The sequence below is a fragment of the Falco biarmicus genome, chromosome 1, assembly GCF_023638135.1.
Source record: "Falco biarmicus isolate bFalBia1 chromosome 1, bFalBia1.pri, whole genome shotgun sequence".
NCBI lineage: Eukaryota > Metazoa > Chordata > Aves > Falconiformes > Falconidae > Falco > Falco biarmicus.
The window spans coordinates 37,665,643-37,681,565 of NC_079288.1; the positions used below are offsets into that span (position 1 = coordinate 37,665,643).

Genomic DNA, 15,923 nt, shown 5'->3' on the forward strand with positions numbered 1-15,923 from the left:
CGGCGGGCGCGCGCACCGGGGCTCCCCCGCGCGGCGCCTGACCGGGAGCGGCGCCGGGGCCGCGCTCCCCCCTCCCCGGGCCGTGTGTCCCCGGTGGCGGGCGGGCCCGCCGGACCGTCGCCTCACGCTGCGAGCGCCGCGGTGGGTGAGGGCAAGCCGGGGTGCCCCGAGGGCCCCGCAGGCACTCTGGGCGGGCAGCCCTGCGGGGGAGGCGGCCGCCGGGACGCGGTGCGCGCCATGTGCCGGCGGCGGGGCACCGGGGGGCGGCGGGGCCGGGCGGGGAGAAGGGCGGGAAGCGGCGGGGCGAGCGCGGCCCCCTCAGCGCTTCAGGCCGGGCCTGGCGGTGATGGCGGGCGGCTGACAGCGCCCTTAGGGCGCCCGCCGGGCTCCTGCCGCCTGGTGCCGTTCCCCGGCTGAGGGGAGGCCCGGGTGTCGCCGCCTGTGCGGCCTGGCCCCGCGGCGGGGGGTCCGGCGGGGCCTCCGCTGCCGCCAGCCGTGCTGAGGTGCCAGCGGGCACCCAGCGTGAGACGCCGGTGCCCCTCGCAGGCTGCCCCCTCGGGCTGGTGTGATTTGAAACGCCCGTTTATCAGTCTGGTGTCAAAATGGAAGTTGGCGGGACGCACGGTACCGTGGCCAGTGGAACCGCTTGCTCCGAGGCACCTGATAAATTTAAGGAGCAGACATCGGTTTTGAAATCAGTTTAAGGGATTTGTTTAGAGAGCGGGGCGACTGGCTGCGTTCGCCTACCGTGCCCACTGCCCTGCCACCTCAAAGTCCCCGCCGAGGCCGTGGCGGCCTGGGGGTAGCACTGCTGGGAGCAGGGGTGCAGTGGTCCTGCCCTGCCCTTCAGTGAGCCTCTGCCTGCATTAAAAACTAGTTACCTGTAGAAGAAAAACAGAAACGTTTCTCCCCTTTCTTAAATTACAAAGTGCTGTGTTGTAAGTGGGACAGCACTGTCGCTGTTGGGAGGTTTCTCCTGGCAGGTTGGCTTTTCAGACAGGTACACAGCAGGACTCGGTAGCAGCCAGTGGCCTTGCCAGGTGCTGTGGGCACTGTCTCTGAAAGGTCCGGCATAGCGGTGTGTCTCGCAGTAGCTTCCGCACGCATCGCTACTGCGAGCTGAAGTAGTTTTGTTGGCTCCTAAAGGCGCATGGTTTTCCCAGACGCCGGTCCCGGGGTACTGACAGCGGCAGAGCCGGATGGCCCAGCAATGGCAAAGCGCTCGTTGCTCTGCCCCCGCACGCGGTTCAGCACCAGAGCACAGGCAGCCCCGTTCCCGCGGCCCGGGACGGCCGTTTGTGCCTGAAGCCGGTACCCATCTGTCCCGGCGGGCGGGCAGCCCGCAGGCACGGGCTCCGCGTAGCCCCGGCCCGGGCAGCGCTCCCGCCGCGCCGCAGCCCTCCGAGCCGCAGGGGGACGCTGTGGCGGCGACGCCGAGGGGGGCGGGCAGCGCGCCTGGCCCTCTTGGTGGCGGTGGGCGGGGCTTGGCGGGCGGGCGGCGAGCGGGCCTCGCTGAGAGCCGCGGCCTCAGCTGGGGGGGTGGCGTCGTCTGAGGTGGGGTGGGCAGAGTTCCCGGGGTCCTGCTGCTGTTCTCCGGCGCCGGTCAGGCGCTGTGGGGCCGCCCCGAGGGCCGGTGCCCCGGGCGGTCTGCCGGGGCCCAGCCGGGCCGGGCCGGGCGGGAGGCGGCGGGGCCCTCCCGCCCTCAGCGGGGCGGCCGGACCCCGCGTTGTGAGGCGGGGGGGCGGCCCTGGCCCCCAGGCCGTAGGGCAGGGCCTCAGAGCACCAGCCTGTGGCCCCGCAGCGTTTGTCTACAAGCACAATGAGTGTTCAGATTGCAATTCTCTGCTGAAAGGCATTACGTGCAGGGAAACTCAGACTGCAGTACGTTTAGTTTGGCTTGGTTTTTTTGTTTTTTACACTTTAAACCTTGCTTACAGGAGTGTCCGGTTTGGATCTCGCACTTGTGAGGAGACTTCAGCTCGTAATTCCAGGTGCTTTCCCCGAGTCTTCCTCTCCCTGAGACCTTTGGCAGGTGGGAGGTTCTGTACATACAGAAGATACCGCTGGAATTAATTGCTTGCTTTATTTCCTTGTGCTTATGAAGGGAGAGAAGCTTAGTAGTTAAAAAAGGTGAAAAGGAGTCAGTTTGATTAGGTACCAATTTTGTCAATCTTGATTATTAATTTATTTCTAAATAGGGGAACTTAGACTAATTTCCTTTTTATGGCATCTTTCTAGCACAGTTTTATTTAGGTAGGCATAGTTACCACCTTAGGATTCAAACAGTTATGACTTTATTACCAATAGGTTATGTTAGCCCGGTATCATCCAGGTCAGCAAGGTCATGTGCAGACAGGTGCTTTTCACATTAAACATCTAGAATTACATTATGCTGTTTGTATGCAGGTCGACTGAGTGGAGTTCCTGTGATTGTTTATCAAGACACAGACTGCGTTTAGCATAGATCCATTTGATGGATTCATCACATATAACAGGAACCAATTTATGCATTGTCCAAAGCTAGTATACAACATTGCAGTGCAGAGAGTCCGTGTGTTCGCTACAGACTTGGAACTATAGCAAAATGGAGAAATCCAGAAGCAGGTAAGCAATAGTAAGATGCTACCTTGTTAAAGACCTCAGCTGCAATTTGTTTTTTTTAAAATTATGGTATCTTGGGCATTCTGTGAGACAGAATAAAGTTTAGTTGTTCTTATGTGAGGGCTTATCAGTCTCTATGGAATATTATTAAGGAAACAACATTACAGAACATTATTTTAGGGAAGTACTCTTAAAAAGAAAACAAAAAATCCCAACAAACACACACACCACCCCTACCCCTAAAACCATCAGGAAATACAACTTTATGGGGTTTTACATTATCATAATGTTACCGAAATCTCGGAATGAAAAACTTACCAACACCAATGTGATGTAGATAAGCAGACACTTCTTTATTGACGGCCGGGTGCGTGAGTGAGTCCTCTCATGGTCAATGCACACCAAGCTTCAAAATCATACACCTCATATATAAGTTATTCATACATATTCATTAAGTATTCATGCATAAACATCGTATTCCCTGAAAATCATTGACATACTCTCACTTTGTATGTTAATTTGCTTATCAGTCCTTCGTGCAAATTCTTCCAAGAATTGTGGGCAGGGGTCTTTGGGAGGAAGGCCGTAGGTCTTCCTCATGGTGTACTTTTCACCTTTTGGCTGGTATGTGATGGTCTTGTAAGTTTGCAGTGTTCTTATCAGTCTGAGCTAATTTATGTCCTTGTCGACCATCTGTTTCTTCGGCTTGTTTCTTTTAGTCGCTCCCTCTAGATAACTTATAAACAGGCCCCTTGTTAGAGAAAGTTAGAGAAAGACTCCTTCTTTCATTAGTTATTTAATTATTTCTTTCAAACTATGGTTACATGACCTAATTACTATACCTACATTCTTTGAGTAAATATATTTACACTTAAGTTATCCCTATTCCATACAATTTCTTTATATCAATTAATAAAGTTCACGATTTCTTGGCAGGTAACTACAAGTTGTTTCATTCGGTTGCACTCAGTTCTTGGCCTTGGTACAGGGCTGTACAGAGGATTTCATAGCAGCTTTTGTTGTGCAACTACTAGTTTCATTAAAATATATTTCTTATTTCTCTATATTTCTATTAAAATGAAAATCAAATAAAGTTAATTAATTCTAACCATTAATAAATCTGTAACAATAACATTCAAGTATAAAAAAGATGTTCTTGAACTTGAGGTATTAGACTGAAATGTAAGATATTTGGATATAGTTGTTGGCCCCACCACAGATTTATTGCATGGTGTTAAGTCTCTTACTCTTCCCATGCCTCTATTTCCTGACTTCACTAAGGGAGAAATGATCCCTCTTTGACTCTTATTTTTCGTGGTTACTTGCCATGAATTTTTGTGGATGTGGGCTGTCATCACTAAATATGTGGAGCACATCCAGTGTTCTGAATTTGGGAATAATCTGTTAAAAATTACTTATGTTGGAAAATCATGAAGTATTCACATGCTTTAGACTTTACTACAAAACTTTTACATGTTCTACCCAAGCTTGATTTTTTTGACTACTTTGCCTTATGTTGTCACTGGATATGGTCAGACCAGGTTTACCGTTGGAGCAGATTAGATGGTTTTAAAAGGAATTGGCCCTAATAGACATGTATGCGAACTCATGCTGAAAGCTATTTTGCATAAATTTAAAAGTGCCTGAAACTCCTTCAAAAGTGCATCCAGTTACCTTAAGTGTACATCTTGATGTGAACAGAATTATTTTGTCTGCTTGATGGGGCCCACCTCTTTCAGAAAAAATTCAAATAATATTTTACAGAACAAGAATTTCTTTCACACACAGAATATAGGTCTTGTTTCATCAGCTTTGTTTTAGCTCCTTGCAACTTAGTGGAACAAGCAAAAAATACAGTATTTCTTCCTAAAAGATTTTTTTTGTGGGTGGGTTTTGGTTTTGTTGGGTTGCCCCCCCCCCCCCCCCCCCCCCCTTATTGGTGTTAGTTCTGTGAGCAGTTATTTAGCTGTACTCCTGAAACTAATGGTATGGATTGTTCCATTAACTTTGTGGAACCAACATTTTTTTTCTGGCTGCAGCCATGTTTTCCCTAGCTCTGTTCAGGTGATTATTAGGGTGAGACTTCAGACTATCCTCTTCTGTTGCCCATTATGGCGTTCAGGAATGTATTTGTGGTTCTAATGTGCAAATTTTCAGGTTGGTGGCAGTATTTGTTTTGGGAAAGATGCTTTAATACAACTGGTTCAGCTAGTTTTATCTGGTTAGATATTTTTTTTTCATCATTCTTGTTTTCAGAAAACTACTGAGACAAAATACCCAAAATTCATAAGAGCATACTTGTTATTTTTCAGATCGTATCTACATGTGAAAGTAAACTATGATGGAAAAATAATTTTACTTTTTAATGATGAGTATGTAAAATCAGGAAAAGATTTTTAGGTTTTTTTAAAGAAACACATTTAGTTAAAATATGAGTAAAACTAGGAAAGAGTTCTTTGTAAAAGAACTGTGTACGTAAGTGCATTTCATGTTAAAATGGGAAATTCTTGCTTCAGTTCCCTGGTCCTCAAGAGAATTTTTCAACAGTAGACAGAATACTTGATATGTTGGAGAATAAAAGATAGAAACCCACGTTTAAATCCTTTCCATAAAGGCACACTGTATGGACACACACGGGAGGGGACGCACAAATGTGTTTTAGTGCTTTTTCATTTCAGCTTCAGAGGAGAAGGGAATTGCCTGTGACATGATTGCACTGAAATGTGTCTTCATGCTTGTCTTGGGGAAACGATTTTAGAATTCCAGGTAGTGAAAAATGCCTGATAAAGAGTCAATAAACGTGTGTTAACATTTTGTACCTGTTAACTTCTGTATGTGAATGTATACCTTTGTTATAGATGAATTTATTGAAGTAATGCCACTTCTTTGCAGTTCATGTAGTTTTACACAAAACATTTCTTCTTTCCTTTTAAGTTCAAAATCTCTGAAGGTGCATGAAATCCAACAACTACTTAGGCATCCAGTGGAAGCAAGTGGGCAATGTCTTGCTCCCCAGCCTGACAGACATCAATTTCAGGACAGAGGTCATGAGAATCTGGATCAAGTTGCGTACACCTGGCATCAAAGAAAAAGGTTAAAAGAATTCCAAATCAGGTGATAAGTACCAAACAGTTTTCACTGGATGGAGTAGGGGGATCAGACTGAAAGAAATCTGGTTTTAGTAGTGCAAGTGCAGTCTAAGACAAAGGGTTTTATTCACAGGCATGCCAGACAGTTCTGAAGATGTCTTAGGGTAACTTGAAGACATGCATTGGCACAGTCAGATTTCCTACATCTTTGATTTTCTAATGTAGAATTAAAGAATGGCTATTTCACAGTGTGTTTTGGTGGGGGCTTCCAGGTATAATGATTTAGTCTTGCCCTCCTCTTGTGTTTCTTTACTTCAGTTTGTTGAAGGGAATCTTGAGAAAGATGGGATGATAATTGTTCAGAGATTAAAAGCTTAATATTTGTTGAACAAGGGGAGCTGATCTAGCAACTCAGACTTGCTGGAAGATGGAGGCCCTGTTCAAATGTGTTTTAATTACCTTATGATGTCTTTGGTGCTTAGTGGGGCCTTCTGTGTGGCAATTAACTCTTAAATCCTTTAGAAAAAAAAAAGGGGGGGGGGGAAGGGTGTTTGTATCACAATCCGAGTTGAACTGGTACTAGGAAAAGCTTGCTGAAAAGCAGAGTTGCTGTGGAGGGAGGTAAGCAGAAGGAAGATCTGCTGGTTTCAGGCAGGGTAAACATTAAATTGGCTCAAGTAGTCTGGAAGCAAGTCTGACTCAGCTGGTTGACTTCAGGGGGAGTGATGTTACTGCTTCGAAATCACAAAAAGGCTCCCCAGTTAATCACCAGCCTGCTCATTACACACATCACAGGGTGTAAGTGGGCTGCCTGGAAGACATTTTAGCTGCCTTGGTTTGCAGTTCAAGTCTTGCAGTGATGCTTGAGCCTCTCTTTATGCTTGCTGAATAGTCCTCTTAAAGGTGCTACTTTCATGGTGTAAATATTTCTTATATGCATTGATCTCTGAAAACCAGATCCGTAGTTTCATTACACTGGCATAGATGTTCCTGTTTTTACTGCTGCCTGGGGATTAACAGAGGAAGAATACAAAGGCAACTAACCTTTCCTTATATTCCAGATATCTAGCAAGGAAATTCTTCTGTCTGTGGGCAAAAAAGACATTTGGACAAATTCTCCCTTCCAGAGCGAGGTAGATAAAATGACAGAAATCAAGGGGGGGGTATTGTGGGTTGTGGGGTTTGGGTTTTTGTTGGTTTTTTGGTTTTTTTTTTTAGTATGATTTAGTGCTGTATCGTTGGGCTAAAAGAGCACTGATAGCCAAGAAAATGTTTGGATGTCTTTTGAGATTGCTTGAAGGTTTCCTTAGAATACCTTTCTTGCTTCTGCTTTTTGTTTGTTTTTAATAATCGTGGTTAAACTTTCACTAAATTCATGAGCATTGTGGTTGCCTTGAAGTTGAGCTGTATGTGCATATAAATGATGGGGTATGATTGTGATACCTGCTTTAAATTTAACAATTTGTTGAATTTATATATATGTATATCTTGAAAATCAGTTTATTTTACTGTTTGCACTGTGGTTCTTAACATTTATCTATATATGCTTTGTATCTGTCTGACTTTGAAATACCTGTGGCAGGTAATTAGTTTCTGTTGTCAGTGTTCTGTCAGCTACTGAGAAACCAACTTAGATACCCTTTTCTTGTTTTGCTTTAATTTGCATGTTGTTTTTTGTTTGACCACACCCATGGGAACTGAAGCAGTTCCCAGTGGGAAGACCTGCCTTTGTTACAGTCAGAATAAGATCAGGACCGTGGTTATCCAGTTTCATTGTACTGTATCAAATATATTCTGACTGTCTGCCTTAGTTGGTAAATGGAAGTTGTCATGTGAACCTTACTGTTCTTGCTGTCCCATATACTGAATTTGTATTACTTTGGCTGTGTGTAAATTCAGGACAATGATTATTTTATTTTTTTTAGGAGCATGAATGGAAATACATTCAGCAAGGAACATAATAATTGCCTTTTTAGATTTAAGAGTCCCCAGTTCTCTGTAGCTTTTATTTGCAATGTTCTGTTAATGCACCAAATTCAGAAAAAAATGTATAGTTCATTTCTTTTTTCTTTTTCTTTTTTTTTTTTCCTTTTCTGCGTGAGTGCTTGGAATGACTTAGCAACTTGGCTTGGGGTAGGTAGCTATGAATTGCCACTTGTGAGAGGATTCATATGGTTTCACTGAGGGACCTCTAGGGATTCTGGGCCTAATCCTGTTGTTATTAGACGTGACCAATTTCATTAAGCTAGTGGGATAGTTGTGATTAAAGGTTGTGCATCTGGGCTTGTGTGCTTTTTGTTTGTTTTCATGGGTCCTTCTATTTTCCTTCTGTCCTTCACAAACACAAAGAGATGAGAAATTTTTTGAAAGTATTCGTACTCTAGCTGATGTTTCTGGTTCTTAGGCTGCTACCCAGGTCATCTTGAACACATGGAAAAATGTTTGAGAGAATATTTTAAAATGGAAAAGAAAAGTTATTTGCTTGAAATAATAGATTATGACCATCCTTTTTAATTAGGAGATCAAAAGCCCAATTCCCTCATGTAGACCTTCCTATATTTGAAATTTTAGTTCTTCACAATTCAGTTGAAAAGTGGCATCACTTATTACCTGGTCAGGTATGTGATAATTAAATATGAGTGTAAAAGCAGAGACTGTTCTACTGAGGTTAAAGAATTTGAAGGTCATACGTGATTTGTGAATCTATTTTGTGCATGGCTTAGCATCCATTGGATGGAGAAGGTACATGAGCAGATGAACAGCTTTGTTATTAGTGTAGATGATGTACAACTAGCTGAAGGAGTTCTTAAGCCTATTTAAGTGTTCTTTGGGAAGATTTTAAATCTGGCATGACTTCAAATCAGCATGCTGTTTCTAAGAACACAATGGAAATATCAAAGCATTATAAAATCTGAAGTAGCTTTTGTATTTTTTCTATACAGAAAACATTTTCTGTTAAAATAACAAAGAAAAAATTAGCAAGGAAAATACATGTATCATTATCAGCTGTGCTGTTTGAGTAAAACACAGAACTGAGGATGAAAGATGTGAGTTATTCATAGGTTTAAAGTCAGCTGTCACTTTGGGATTTGGCAAGTCCGTTAACAACATCTGTCTTTCCTTCCTTGACATTATGTGAAGTGTTTATAGTCAGTAAGGTGATTGCTTCTTGTCATACTTCACGGAGTCTTGGAATAAAGCATCATAGTTGGTTAGTGGTTTTTAAATGCAATTAGATGCTGTTAGGCTAATCAGACAAGACTGGAAAAGAGGTAGCATAATCTTCATTAAAACTGATTTGTGGTCCACCTGGAAACCTAACCTGTATGAAGTCTCGCATGTCCAAATCTTTTGACTGTTTAGATGCTTGTATGACCAGAAGATTCTTCAAAAAACTTTTGGAGAGTGGAAGGAGTGGTGGACTGTTTGCAGGGAAAGGAAGCTCAGCCTCAGGGCAGACAGCCATTACAGGTTTGTGAAATTACTTCCTATTATTGTGCGTATATAAAAGTATGAGAAATTTTCTTTAGGTTCTGAAGGAGTTCTTAATACCAGTAAGCAAGTAATATCAACAGGACCTCTAGGCCAAGAGCAATGTCTTCATCGCTTATTTTCATATTTTTCTTCCCCCTTTTTTTTAATATTTGCTTGCTGTTGTCTTAGGATGAAGTAAAAAATTTTTTATCCAACATATCTTTAGAGTGGAACTGAACTTGAAAGAATCCTACCTCTAGGCCTTGGTAGCTATTTTACTGAATGGCACCTTTCTTAATTTTTCAGGCATTTACTGTATAATTTGATATTCAAGGCTTGGAGAGCCTATGTGTGCCGGCAACAAGGAAAGAGGAGCAAATACTGTGTTGCAGAGTCTCATGGTAAGTGAAGTAACTACTTTTATTTGGGCTTATATTGAGATGGGAGTTTCCATGGGAAATATTTGCACAGAATCTCTGTCCTTTGTACATATTTGCACGTTGACCTCTCCCCCACCCTACAGAAGTGTCATGCTTTTAGGTACAGATGGTTGTCTGTCTAAAGCTGGCAGGGGTTTTCCGTTTGATGCACTACTGTGTAGCTATATAGTTATTTAGGGATCCCAGTGAATAAGCTTAAGGGCCTCTCCATCTGCTCTGGATTGTGGTGTTTGTTTTTGAAGGGGTGGTTTGGTTGGGGGTGGTGGTTTGTTTGATGTGTTGGTTGATCTGTTTCGTTTTTTTTTTACTTTATCACAATATGTGTTCAAATATATTTTTTTTTTTGATAGAATATGTTATTGGAATTCTTTACCAACTATGGCTGTTAAAATGAGATAATGATTTATTGTGGTATTAACTGCACATATTTTATTTGTATTCACTATTCCTTCCATCTTGTGTCTTGCAACTGAAAAGAAGCCCAAGCTTTCGAAGTGTACTTTGTCTTGTTGTGTATATTGTCTTAATTTTTGTTCTGCAATGGATTTGTCCTCCTGATGAAGTTGCCTGTATTGGTTCCAACTTCCTTTGGTTTCAGGGAGTGTTTCCCAGAAGGGGAGGATGACCCCTCTTTTAAAGATGATAGCGTGGTTTTGTTCTGTGCTGATTTGCAAAATAAGTTAACTCTCTCTTTTTTTTATATGAACGTAGCCTCAGAATATTACATAGACTGGCACCTTTGGAAACAAATGGATAGGCTGTCTAGGTTTCCTTTCTTACTGAGTGAGGCCAGAATACTTAAGAGAAGCAGCTGTGTGTTACTTAGGCAAAAAAATAGAAAAGTGACCTGTTTTAAGGTGGGTTAATACTTGATTCACCAGTTCACAAGGAAATTTGTGTTTAAAAGAAAAAGGTTTTATTTTAGTGGAAGTGTGGAGCAGCATAAAATTGATGATGTTTTTTCTAATAACTTTGCTTCAATAGTGTCAGTTCTGACAAGCCAGACTGTTGTGAGGAGAAAGTGCAGTGCACTGCATAAAGTGGTAAACTGGAATTTGTGACACCACTTCTGCTTTTAGCTGCATGACCAGCCTGCTAAATAAACTTGACTTGTTTCTGGTTGATTTCTCTGCTTTTAATAGAGAATAACTCTTGAAAAGCTGCTGCTGAACCTCATGAACTTTTGGGGTTTTTAAACGGAATGAAAGAAAATCCTGTAATTCTTACCCAATAAGGTGGTTACGCTGGATATTGTTACAGAGTGATATACCCTGTAAGCACTGAAGACAAAGCAATGCCATTGTCTGATAATTCACGCTGGTCTGAACAAGTGGCATGATGCTGTCAGCGTTTCAGATTCTTGTCAGTGTGACACCCTCAGCCAGGGTGGATGGTCGCGGCTGCAGCTGTGGCGGCTGTTGTTTCAGGGTTTCCCACGAGGTGTCACTGCGGGTTGAGGGGACTGGAGGTGGGGGACAGGTGGTGGTACTGAGTGGTTAAAAAATGCCAGGTTCTTGCGTGAAGTTAAGATGCTGTAATTTTTTTTGTTGTGCACAGCAAAGAAGCAAAAGTTGCTCAGGACCTGGCAACACTGGCTGGTCTATGTTGGTGTTCAAAGGACAAAACATGGGATGCAGTCTGTGGCGCTGGCATTCAGGGAAAGAAGCTGCTTGCGGTAAGAATGGAGTGGAAACAGGCACAGAGGCACTGACCCTAAGCTCATGGTTTTTAGCGGCATTCTGTTATCTTTGTCCCATGTTCTTTTTTTTTTTTTTTTTTTTTCCTTTCTGACGTGTGTATGTGTGTCTGAATTCCTCTGGTATGCCCATAGACATGGGCTTAAAAGATTGTTTTTAATACCTTTTTCCAGTGAGAGGAGGGTGTTTTCTTAGGCCATCAGACTATGGAAACTGTGTTTGAACATGTCTGTAACATTGTTTTGGCAGCATATCGTGGGCAGTGTGGAGAAGACGGCACTACCAGAAATGCACTGGGCATAAAATGAATATTTTGGCTCTGCAGCATTGGGCCCAGAGTCTGCAATTTCGAGTAAGTCCCAGGAGCTTCAGCTACTAATATTTCTAATGTTTAAGTTACATGCACATGTGACTAAGGTGGCAGATTAATAAAAAATAGGTCTTACGCTCATTTGCTTCACAAATTGCAGTACTTAGGATGGAAGAATGTATTAGGACATGAGAAAATGGAATGAAGCTACATTAGGGGAAGATCAGGTTGGACATCAGGAAAAGGTTCTTCACTGCTGAGAGGGTGGTTGATCACTGGAACAGGCACCCCATGGAAGTGGTCACGGCACCAAGCCTGTCAGAGTTCAAGGAGTGTCTGCACAACGCTGTTAGTCATATAATTTAGTTTTAAGTAGTCCTGTGACAAGCAGGGAGTCTGATCTCTCAGGGGTGCCTTCCAACTTGACATATTCTGTGATTCTATGGAAAAGGTCAAAACAGTTGTTTTACAGGAAACATTTACAAGAAATCTAGGCAAAGCAAACTGGATCCATGTCTTAACTTTTGCTAGGAAGCAGACTGTCCAAAGGAATTATTACTGTCTTATAGAATGCCTGATGATAGTGAAAGTAACAGAGTGCTCTCTGCCAGAGAAACTCACCATGGGTAAATAAGAGGTAAAAGAAAACAGGTGTGTGAGTTTGCAGCTGTGGTATTTTGAGCAGGGCATGAAGGGTAGTTGTATCCAGCTCTCTAGAATGCTGAACTCCACAGAGGCCCAATCCACTGTCCTGTTAGGAGACAAGATAGCACTGGTCAGCTGTTTGATAGCACTGTGCCTCTTTGTAAGACAACATTTCTTATGTCCTAATGAATTTCTGTGAGTGTGTTTAACTCCATTTTGGGGTAAGAAACTACAATCCAGCATTTCATATTGTTGAGAGGTTGTCAGCTCCTTTGGTAAATTGTTCATCTTAGCTGAAGTGAAAACATTCGGTGGAACTGTAGCTTTTTGTCCATTTTGTTAAAACAGGTGATGGCATTTAATTTAGCTTGTGCTGTAAGATGGCAACACTGCCTGTTTGAGGCCAGTGTTCTACCAACGAGCTAACTCGTGATTTGGGAATTTTTAATCATCTCAAGATGTGATTCTCTTTTGTATGAAGATACTCTGTCTGAAAGAAGGCTTCTTGTTCAAAAAGTATTATTTTGGCCTTGTAATGGAAAAAGTGCGAAAGTATCAAAAAAAAAAAGGAAAAAGGACATTTGATATCAGCATTATTTGTCTTTCACCTTTCCTATGCTGACATTCCTTTGGCATTTGTTTGGTTTCGTCAGTTGGTATTTTTTCCCCCTTGTGAGGAGGAACCTCTTTGCTCATGGCTTTCACTTTCAGATCTCATGTGGAATTTCTTATTGCCTGTGTGTTCTTCCTCTTCTCTTCTTTGTCCTGTTTCCCTAATCTTGTCTGGTTTTTTTCCTCTTTACTGACCTCCCTCATCATTTGTTCTGTCAGGCTTGGTTGCAGTGGCGAGAGCTGTATTTATACAGCCAGCGTGACAAGCAGAAGGAGACTAGGGCAGTAACTCACCGTCAGCACTGTGAACTGAAGAGATGCATGGAAGCATGGCTGGGATACTTAAACTTCCACAGAGCAAAGAAACTTCAGAATGGTGAGTGAAAATGGGAGAACAGGGCTCAACCCCTTAGGGCACAGTGATTTTTTTAAATTTCTATTCTAGGAGATGCTGCAGTGTTTCTACTTGGTCACATATGAAGAGATGCAGCTTGGCCTGTACACTGTTACAAGCCTGGCTAGCTAAGGGAAGATGACCTGCCTTACGTATGATTCAAAAGAAAATATAGTTCCATCAATGAAAACTTGCATGTTGCATATTATATTCTGACTGAGGTATCTGTGAGAAGAATGTATTCAGGACTATTATCAGTCAATCTGTGTGTGGATTTTCTTCATAGTCAGACAAATCACAACTCACCGGATGGTGAAGATTATTACACGAGTTCTTTTGTTTCTTCCCTTGGAGTTACTAGAATGAGTTCAGACATTTGTGTGAATTGCCTGTTGATCAGTGGTAGTGGAAAAGAATCCATCTTGGATATCTGGGAACTGGTAATAGGAATATGCTGAAATGTTAGCAAGCTTGCGTATGTTGAACGAGTGACACAGTGTCTTAACTTCCCTTTAAGTCTGTACAGTATGTTACTGCTTTAAAACTGCCTTTGTGATCAGTAGGAAGAATATAGGCCATAGCTGAGCATTACTGTGAATTCCTACTACCATTTTTCAGTGTTAAAGTTTCTGTCACTTCACATCCAGTGGCTTAAATGTCATGGCCTCATCTGATATAAATGAGCCCAGAACAGAACAAATTGTGAGTAATTTGTGTGTTTGTTTCCTAGCGCTGGCCCAAGAGCATTACCGAAGCAGGATAGTCTGGCAGTATTTCTCTGATTGGCGGCTGTCATGGGAATGCAGGAGAAGACTGCGTGCACACCGAAAGGACATGGAAAAGCTAGCAGCAAGGATTGCCTTACGGAGAGTCTTTGCACACTGGAAGCATTGTATCCAGTCTGTGTTTAGTCCCTGGCAGGGACAGGTTAGAAGTGTTCCTGCAGGGGAAAGACCTGATTAATAAGCAGGAATGTTGTGCAGTGGTGTGGGTGACAACAAACATCTTATCATTAGAAAGGCCTATGTAAGGCCATACTAACAATTAATAAAGCTGTTGCAATTATGGATGCTAGCCTGTTGACAGCTAAGAGCCTGCAGAAGATAATTTAAGGTTGGGAAGGAATTCCTTATTTAGCAGCGTATCAGAAATGTTGTGATAAGCCAGCAAAATCTAAAAACTTAAATGTAATCAAGGCTTGTGCAGGTAACAGTGCTGGAAATTCAAATATTGAAGCAAATTTAGATGGAGATCTAGTGCCCCTCTGTGGGACCAAGTTGTTCATATATCGGGAGGGATGTTTCTGTGCAAAAGATACTTTAACTCATTGATAGATGTTGTGCTGTGTGTGGAAGAGACTCAACGGTGTGAGCTGGCTGAAAAACACTACAAGTGTCATCTGTTGGTAAGAGCACTATTACACATCAGGTGGAAGAGGCTGTGGAGAGCATTCAAATACTTCTGACTGGCAGTGTGCCTCATAGTAACGGTGGGGTGTGGGTATGAAGTGGGGGATGCATCATTTTCTGCTGTGGTGAGTTTGGATTGAGCATCAAGTTTTTAAATTCCACCTGTGCTGGAATCTGCCAGTTGAATCCAAATGGGGGAACTGGTGAACTACCAGATTAATCTCGATGGTATTGGGCTACCGTGTTCCCTGGCCATTTCACCATGAGGTTGCATTTTCCCCTTTCATTTTCCCTGGTATTTTTTTTTTCCCTCTGTAGTAATGCATATATATTTATTTTCACATGAGTCCAGAGACAGCTTGTTGCATATGTGGGCAATTAAGTTACTCTTTTTAAAAAAAATAAAAACCCAACACCCCACTCCTCAGCCCCCAGAAAACCCAAGACACACACCCCTTCCAAAAGAAAACCCCAAACCCCTCAAAATCAAACAGAAATCCTTGAAGGCTGTCTGAAAGGTGGGCACAAGCAAGGCTCCAGCTTTTTCAGACAGATTATTTTCAAGTGTGGATCAATACCAATTATCAAAAGAATGGCAATAAACCTGTTTGGATCATAGATTGAAAACATCAGTGACTATAAGAGCGCTTTAAGGCAGGATGCTCTCATATGCTATTTACCATTCTTATCCCTGAATCAAGCTATTGTGGGACTGTAGACCTTGTGCAGAGGAGACCTAAAAGGGAAGTGAACCTCTTCTATTTTTGATAAGGAGCAAGTTACAAGCCTTGAACTGGAGGAGAAGATAGATTGGGAATGGACTTGGGTAGTCGTGTTGATAGCTGAATAAGGAGTTAGGTGTCTCGCGATAAAAGCCTGGGAAATTGGAATGAAATTTTATTTTAGCTGGCGAAGTGACAGTTTGTGAGAGGGAATTGGTGCATGGCTTTGACAAGTTCATAAATCTTTGCTATTGCAAGAGCAGTGTCAAACATAAATTGTCTGTAAGCAGCAGCCAATTCTAAACTTAGCCGTGTTTGCTGATTTGGATTGCATGAAAGTTGTGTACATTTCTTGTTGTTACAGAAATTTGGATTTAAGGGTCTCTGGCAGAATGTCATGAACACTCGTCTTCAGCAAATGAGAAAAAATCTGTCATACCGTCAGCATCAAGTTACTGTGAGTTTTACCTTTTTTTTTTGTTCTTGCATTAGTTTTTCTTGAGCTTTCCTGTTGGCTTCCACTTTACCTA

General features: G+C 42.6%; 1 protein-coding gene across 7 annotated transcripts in view; it reads left to right on the top strand.

The window, feature by feature from the left end:
* Positions 1–11: 11 nt before the first annotated feature.
* Positions 12–15,923, top strand: part of SFI1 (SFI1 centrin binding protein) — a 31,999-nt gene continuing 16,087 nt past the window's right edge. The window contains exons 1-13 of one of the 7 annotated variants that reach the window (XM_056344823.1): positions 12–141; positions 1,938–2,032; positions 2,407–2,604; positions 5,536–5,715; positions 6,752–6,823; positions 9,054–9,161; positions 9,471–9,565; positions 11,162–11,279; positions 11,551–11,653; positions 13,088–13,244; positions 13,993–14,154; positions 14,597–14,667; positions 15,758–15,850. In XM_056344823.1, the coding sequence (XP_056200798.1) occupies positions 2,585–2,604; positions 5,536–5,715; positions 6,752–6,823; positions 9,054–9,161; positions 9,471–9,565; positions 11,162–11,279; positions 11,551–11,653; positions 13,088–13,244; positions 13,993–14,154; positions 14,597–14,667; positions 15,758–15,850 (1,179 nt within the window). In that variant the 5' untranslated portion in view covers positions 12–141; positions 1,938–2,032; positions 2,407–2,584. Of the gene's footprint in view, positions 142–1,697; positions 2,033–2,406; positions 2,605–5,535; positions 5,716–6,751; positions 6,824–9,053; positions 9,162–9,470; positions 9,566–11,161; positions 11,280–11,550; positions 11,654–13,087; positions 13,245–13,992; positions 14,155–14,596; positions 14,668–15,757; positions 15,851–15,923 lie in introns of those variants that run through there. The other 6 variants (XM_056344818.1, XM_056344824.1, XM_056344846.1 and 3 more) reach the window with 6 other exon arrangements.